Genomic DNA, 8,220 nt, shown 5'->3' on the forward strand with positions numbered 1-8,220 from the left:
CATATACATATACATATTTCTATACATACACATACATATACATACATACACACATACACACATGCACATACCCTTCCATCATTGCCCGAATAGAAAACCTGTTTGTGTGCAGTTGTGAGCATGCATGGATCTCTCCAATGAAATGTTTCAAACTGACTGTGGGGGACCACAGACCCGACCCGCAAAGCCGGRAGCCGACATAAGGGAGACCAGCGCCAAAGACCCCGAGAGGGACCCCAAGCACGCAGCCCCAGAGACACCCGCGCTGGAAGGGCCGTCCACCCACCCCCACAAAGAGGAAAAAATAATAATTTTTTTTCTGTGCTTGTGTGAGTAGAAGAAGAGTAACAATGGTCGCTAGCAGAGTTAAGTTTGTGTTACTTTCTCAACATGTAAGAGCAACCCAAACTCCTGCTCTGTCTAAACATCATTTATTCACCATTTTGGATGTTTTTATGCGAGACTGAAGTGTCTGCATGCATGTCGTTTAAATACAGAAATCCCAGTGCCAGCTAGTTGACCTGGCACAGAAACTACAGTGGATTCAACAAACACAGCATCAGWCTGTAAAAATATCCATATATGTTAACGTTTCCAGAGTTCACTCACATGTAAACAGGGCCTAAATTAGAGATGCTGCCGCTCAGTAAGGCTTTTATTAAAGTTAAATGTGTTTGTCTTTGATGCTCCGCAGCACCTGAACAAGACGTACAACACCGATGTCCCTCTGGTCCTCATGAACTCCTTCAACACCGATGAAGACACAGAGAAAATCCTGCAGAAGTACACACACCACCGGGTGAAGATCCACACCTTCAACCAGAGCAGGTGAGACTGGGAGCCAGCTGCAGGACCTCCAACTCCAGCTTATTTTTATGAAAACCAGAGCAGCGCACAGAAAAGGAGCAATGCTTCCACTGTCAGTCAGCAGCAGTGTGGCTCAGTAAATCACAGCTTCTGACTCTGGAGTTGTGAGGAACTGCAGCATCCAGACAGAAACCATCCTGTAACTTCTGGAGCAGGCGGTTCATCATTAACACCACAGTGTCTTCAGTCCGGCAGTCAAGCGGAACTTGCTTTTTACAGTTTCTGATGAATTATTCATGGCTCTCATATGTTCTGTGTGCCCCCGGGAGTGGAGTACAAAGCTTTTTGGGACAGCAGCATGCTGGCTTCAGGATTTATTGTCGTCACAAAGAAACTGGTTGAATAGTTTTAATGTCAATCAACGTGGGAACAAAGAAAAGTCGAGGTCATAACAATATTTTGTAAAAATCCAATTAAAGTCAGCTTCAGTGTAACACTGACTGCTGTTCCAATTAATTTAGGGGAAACGATTAGCTTTAAAGGGCAGGCATAAACTGCTCAGTCACTTCACGTTTTGGCTCAAAGAAACTCCGAGCAACAAAACACATTTAAAGGTCTGGTTAAGCTGTGAACACTGACTTTTTACATTTTTTTTCTTAGAAAACAAATTCTGCAACACTAACGAGTAAAAACAATAACTTTTGTACCAGCTGCTGTAAAGAAAAATTAAACTCAACAAAAAACACAACATAGGTTGACATCTTTTTTTAAGGATCCATAATTTTACCAATTATTTCTTTAAATCACAGCTTTTACTTTTATTTCATGTCATTCAAAATATTAAAATGATACTTTTACTTCTTCACTTTAAAATCTAACAGTTACACACTAGGAGTGTTGAATTGACCAAACCAAGGTACTGTATGTCAGCTGGTTCCACTAACAGTTGAGTAAATTGAGCACTGCTAAATTATTGTTTCAACACTTCATCTCTTAGAGCAGATGTGCCCAAAGTGGGGCCCGCGGGCCAAAATTAGCCCGCTGAGCCATTTGATTTGGCCCACCAGCAGTTGTTCTGGTTATTATATTGTAATTATGTTAAGAATAAATATAAAATACAAGCTACAAGAGACATTTACTGTAGATTAGATTCAAGCCCATATATAGATTTGCACATCTTTTTAAGACCACATATACTCAAATTTTAAATTATGAAAAGTCCCATGAGTCTTTGCTGCCCAAACATACRTTGAATTTTCTCCATGGGCTGAAAAAAATAAACTAAAGAATGTGGACAACCACACTGGCTGCTAGCTTAATCATAAAAAATAAAACGACTTTACTTAGTAAAGTATTAAGCATTTCTTGTATTATTGCATTTGGCCCGCAGACCTCAGATCGATTTTAATTTTGGCCCCCTCAGGGAAAATGTTTGGGCACCCCTGTCTTAGAGTGTGTGTAAAWGTACTTTTACTTTCCTGATTATTGTTAGCAGTTTTATGACTTTTACTGCAGTACTATTCTTATCAGTGAAGTTAATTTTTACCAGTCATTTTCTGGTAAGGTATATTTACTTTTACTTAGTTTTTTTTAAGTACTTTATACCTCCRTCTGTCAATGACTCATTTTTATGTAAATAAGTTTAAGAGCCCAGCTGGCATATGACTGACATTAAACAGTTAAATGTTGAAATGAGATCAGTTTTAGGAAAAACTTTCATTCAACATCAAAACAATGTTGAACACCAAACAGTTGAAATGTTTAGTTTATCAAACAGTTTTGAGTTGTGTGTTTTAATCATTATTTTTCACAAACACGACTAAAAYATTTTGCTGAAATATGTYAGTTGGAAAAACATCCTTGTTCAAAYRTCCWATCAGTGCTGATTAATTAACTGTTRAAKAAGAGTTGACACATGATTTATGATGCAAAGTTAAAAGCTAAACTCTGAACCTGATGTTTGAGTTCATGCTATCTTCATCCACCGGCGTTCTTTGGGGTAGTACAATCCGCACCGTCAGCTCGTTTGCACATCCATTAATAGAAATACTGTCAGGGTGGCTGTTTGTTTTTAGCTCTGACATTTCAGTCTTTTGTCACCTGCAGTGCTTYATRGAAAAGGTAACGTTTGCAACACATGTAGATAAAACAGAGATGAGATCATTATAACATTGTCTAGAAATTAGGTCTGTTTAGGTCATATAAATAAACATGTACACAATATAAATCTGTTTTTTATTAATCAGAATGTATGAAAACCTTAAAATACTTTACAGATTATAATTTAGCGCACCTTTTAAGTATGGAAATAATTATTTCCAGTATTTTTTTCCTAAATTGAGCACATTAACCTGTAATCCAAAAGTATATCTCTTAGTGCTTTATTTATTTATTTATTTATTTATTTATTTATTTATTTAGCCAGGCAAGTCCCATTGAGATCTCAGATCTCTTTTTCAAAACAGTCCTATTGTACATGTTTTTGGGGGTGGGGCAAACCGGAGTACCCGGAGAAAACCCATGCTAGCACGAGGAGAACATGCAAACTCTGCGCAGAAAGACCTCCAGGTCCGATCCGGGGATCGAACCCAGGACCTTGTTGCTGTGAGGCGTCGGTGCTAACCACTGAACCATCGTGCTGCCATGAGCAAATGAGCTTCAGGACACATTGCGCAGTGGCTTCAGTCCATACATATCTGTATGGAAGTTGCTTCTACATGGTGAGATTAAAAACATCAGTTGGAAAACTTGTAAACTTGGTTCCAATGCACACCAAAGATTGTACAATCAAATATTTTATTTCTGGTGTTTTGCACCGTGTTTCAGGATGATGCTCTGCAAACCGTCAAGACTTGTGCTTTCGTTTAGTATTTACTCTGTATTTTGTTCTGTTTTGTGTATTTCTGGTCAGTCTGTTGAGTTTCRGCTTTGTTCCTGCTTCTGTTCCTGCCTCACCCACCTGCACCTGGTCTGGTTGTCCCTGCACAGTTGTCAGTGGTTTCAGTTGGTGCTTTGGTCCATTGATCTGGCTTTATTTTGTCTTCTGTCGACAGTAGCTCTGCTCTGAGGTTTGGTTTTTGATGTCTGCTGCCACGACGGCATTTTGTTTTATTATTAAATTCTCCTTGCCTCTGTCTGCACCCTGGGTCTGACCTTAAAATATAATCCRCCAAACGTGACACAAACATATTAATGTACCAATTTCAAAACGTCTGCTGTGCAGCAGTTCAACACATCAACACTTAGACTACAACAGTGATCAAAATAATATATTTGTGTCAGACTATGCTAAAAGGCAGGACTTGATAGAATTTTTTAAATTTCTATCATGATTACGTTAAAAAAATGTATACTAAAATCAGTGTTGATTTAATGTTGGCAAATTCACCTATGTTGAGAAATATGAACTGGAAATGACATTGAAGTCATTTCAACACTGATTGGCAAAATCTGAATAARAATCAATATTGACTAAATGTTGATAAATTCCCCTGTGTTAAGGATGACGTACAAATGGCGTTGCTATTTCAACATTGATTAGATTTTCAAAATCTAGTCACAGTTCAACAGCGATCCAACACAACCACCTGACGTAGATTCAGCAGTGACTAGACGTCAAATAATATTTGGTTTGAGTTTATTTGGGACATTTCCCTAGTAAATACTCCAGAAAAAAAGAGGGGAGAGGGATTTTAAGAAAATGAAAAATAAAAACMCTAAAAGATTGTGCTCAAGAACTGGAGAAAGGAAACGCCTGATGAGCAAAATATTCACATTTTGAAATATTTTCACCAAATGAAAGATTAATAATTTGTCCTCTTTTGAGGCCTTAAACATTGAATATAAATCACAATCAGACAGTTTTAACAAATGAAATAAGAGTTGGTGCTTTTCATCAGGAGAWCTAATGAAAACCCCAAGTGAGTTATAATTAAAAACAGAAGTAAAAACCTTTTCAAAATATATTCAATTGAATTCACTGCAAAGACAACATATTTAATGTTCACAAGAATAAACTTGTTTGCCTTTTTTTTTTGCAAATATTCACTCATGTTGAATTTGATGGCTGCAACATGTTCCAAAAAAAGCTGGTTTAGAGACATATTTACTGCTGTGTTRCATCACCTTTACCTTTAACACTCAGTAAGAGTTTGAGGAGTGAGCTTTGTAGGTGGAGTTCTTTCCCATTTGTTCTTAACGTACAGCTTGGGTCGCTCAACAGTCCGGGGGTCTCCGTTGTCGTATTTTGCGCTCCATAAAGCTCCACACATTTTCAGTGAGGGACAGATCTGGACTGCAGGCAGGCCAGTTCAGCTCCTGAACYACGAACCCAACACTGTTGTTGAGGCTCGGCATTGTCCTCCTTTTGCTTTCCTCACCGTCCCAACTTCACTGGGTCTGGGGTCGTAGAATACAGCCCTCGTTAATACACCTGTTCATTCCCACAAATAAAACTGTGAGACAGGTCTGYGTGTTAAAAACATGTAAAATGTTGATGGTGGGAGTTTTCTGTCTTTGTACTCTGGAGTTAATCGGACACATCAGTGTTCTGAGAGCTCGTGCCCACATGATCATCAGAAACATTTTCTCAGGACTGGAAGATTTCTCTGGAATTTATCCTTCTTTTTAAAAAAACTGATAATTTCTCCTCTCGGCAGCTCTTCTCCTCTGCCTCTGACTTCTAAAAGTCCTGTCATTTCCCACTCAGTGCAGCTGCCCGTGATGGTTTTAGTTAACGTGACCCGACGTCAGTTTAATTCACCCTGCGATGATGATGACTCAGGAGGATCTTGGCTTTCTGTCTCATCTGCCATCTGAGTAAAATCTAAAGTTTTGAGGTTGAAGTCAAAGCAAATACATGAAGCAGGAAGTTCCTAAAACTCTGGGGCTACTTTGTTTTTTCCAAATCGGCAAGCAAATGTATGCAAGCGTAAATGTTTGAAAGTGATGTTCTACCTTATTTAACTCCTTGTGCAGCTTCTCTGTTTTTGAATTTAAAGTTGTCTGATTTTAATGAGGTTTTGAGGCAGTTTAAGCTCAAATGTCAGGATTATTCTTGTTTCATAATGAAAGAAAAAGCCTTCTCTAGCTGTGTTGGAGGATGAATGTATTTCAATGCGACTCTATCATTTCCCCAGGTACCCTCGCATAAACAAAGAGTCCCTCCTTCCTGTAGCCAAGAGCCTGAGCATGAGTGGGCAGAACGCTGATGGCTGGTACCCCCCCGGCCACGGCGACATCTACGCCAGCTTCTACAACTCRGGTCTGTTGGACCAGCTGATCGCTCAGGGCAAGGAGTACATCTTTGTGTCCAACATCGACAACCTGGGCGCCACCGTGGACCTGCACATCCTGCAGCACCTGGTCAGCCAGCCCAACGGCAAACGCTGCGAGTTCGTCATGGAGGTGACGGATAAGACGCGAGCTGACGTGAAGGTACGCGGCAGGGCGCACACGCGATGACCTCGCCACTCGTTTTGTGCAGTCGGCGCTCTTAAACGCTGGTGTTTTCCAGGGAGGCACGCTGATCCAGTATGAGGGGAAGCTGCGTCTGCTCGAGATCGCCCAGGTTCCCAAAACCCACGTGGACGAGTTCAAATCGGTGTCGAAGTTCAAGATCTTCAACACCAACAACCTGTGGATCTCTCTGCCTGCCATCAAGAGGCTGCAGGAGCAGAACGCCATGGACATGGAGATCATCGTCAACCCCAAGGTCAGTGAGGAGGTCAGACAGTTTATTTCTGTTTCTGTTAGTTGATCTGGCTCTGCTGGAGCAGGAGGCCGCTTCCAACCCCCGGCATGAAAGGCCTGCAAAGAAGGTTGGGCTTATTTATATATGCAATAAAAATAAATGCTGATTTAGCAGCGCACAACCGTTCTTTTCATAACGGCTGGTTTTAGAGGACGGAGAGAAACCTCTCTCCCTCTGCTGGGTTTGTTTTTCCAAATTTCCTGTACAACTTTGTGACATAAAATTAGACAATAAATGACTCTTTGCTGCACRTCATCATTAAATAATACGGCCTCCACTACCTCACCCATGAGCTCACTGTAGTGCACATAAGACTTACAAACATGCTTGACTTACTGGTTTAATAAATATTCTGAGTGTGCTGTTTGACTTGTTTTTGCAAATCAGTGAGTGTGTCTAAAGAAAACACAGTTTGTCATGTATTTGTTTCATAAACTCTTTAYTTTATGATTATTTTATGAGAGGATTTGAAGTTGGGAGAAAATAACTTGATAATCCTCTGAGGGAATGTTCTGCCATAAAAACCTTCATCAAATGAGTCACTCGTTAAATAAGTCAAGGTTTGAGTTTTTGATTTGGCTCTGACTTCAGGCACTGAAATATTTCATCTCCAGAAATTTGTTCTTTCACTGTGAATAAGAAAAATTTAATTAAAACTAAAAATAATCAGTTTGCTGTAAATTGACATGAGTGAAATGTTGCTGTGATCGCCTCCTCAGTTCATTTTTATTGTTGTCTTATGAGACCTTTCACATTAAACTGAGGATTAAGTTACATTTGGTGAAAATGCATATTGTTATATTTCTGCTTTTTATATATGATTTGTTTTCCTAATCAGGATAAATCAGTGATATTTGGTCTGAATCCTATTTTTAGGTTATTCWAAGGATGAATTTTGGACATTTTAGAAAAGAAACTTCAAACTATTTTTGAATATTAAATTTTCTCATCTGTAAAGGGAAAAAACGTTTTGCTAGCTCACAGAGAAACTGTCAAAAATTGAAGGCTTTTCTCCTCAAAATCATGTTTTGTAGCTACTGCTCAAAAAAGGCTTCAAAAATTTTTTAAGATTATGTTTCATTTAAACAACCCATAGATAAAGTATTTATTCATTATATTTAGACAAAATGCAAACCTTTTATTCAGTGCATTAAAGCAGCCTATTTCTCCACAGACCACTTTGGGRCTTAATCCTCTGTTCTGTGACAGACACACAAACATTTAAAGCACTTTGTTTTATCCATCAGCTTTACAAATCCCTTATTGATTTCTTGTTTATAGTTTCTTCCATWCATTTTTGTTTTGCAGTCAAACACTTTGTGTATCTCTCAGAATGGTCACCAGGAGTACGCTGTGTTTTAGTGTTGTAGCGTTTATAGTTTTTGAATTTAACTATATTTATGATTTTCTCTATTGAAATAATCTGATATCTCTAATTCTTCAAAAAAACATTCTCTAATTTAATAGAGCATACTTCCTTTGTTCTTGTCTTTGTTCCTTTTGATTTTTAGCTACTGTTTGAAAACTTTAGCTTTGAAGTTTGAGCTATTGCTTTTCTACATTTGAGCTTGTAGAGGCTTTTTTATGGGATAAATCTTGTGCCAGCAGGAATTGAATTTGAATTATTCAGATTGAATCTGAATGTGCATAACTTGAAATTG

General features: G+C 38.8%; 1 protein-coding gene across 1 annotated transcript in view; it reads left to right on the plus strand.

Moving 5' to 3' along the window:
- The window catches only part of ugp2b (UDP-glucose pyrophosphorylase 2b), a gene marked incomplete in the record, with an annotated part of 34,123 nt that overhangs the window by 21,094 nt on the left and 4,809 nt on the right, over positions 1–8,220 (plus strand). The window contains 3 exon segments of the mRNA XM_014021449.1: positions 695–828; positions 5,946–6,243; positions 6,323–6,520. Of these exon segments, the coding sequence (XP_013876903.1) occupies positions 695–828; positions 5,946–6,243; positions 6,323–6,520 (630 nt within the window).

Source organism: Austrofundulus limnaeus, unplaced genomic scaffold (assembly GCF_001266775.1).
Source record: "Austrofundulus limnaeus strain Quisiro unplaced genomic scaffold, Austrofundulus_limnaeus-1.0 Scaffold293, whole genome shotgun sequence".
In the NCBI taxonomy this organism is placed as follows: domain Eukaryota; kingdom Metazoa; phylum Chordata; class Actinopteri; order Cyprinodontiformes; family Rivulidae; genus Austrofundulus; species Austrofundulus limnaeus.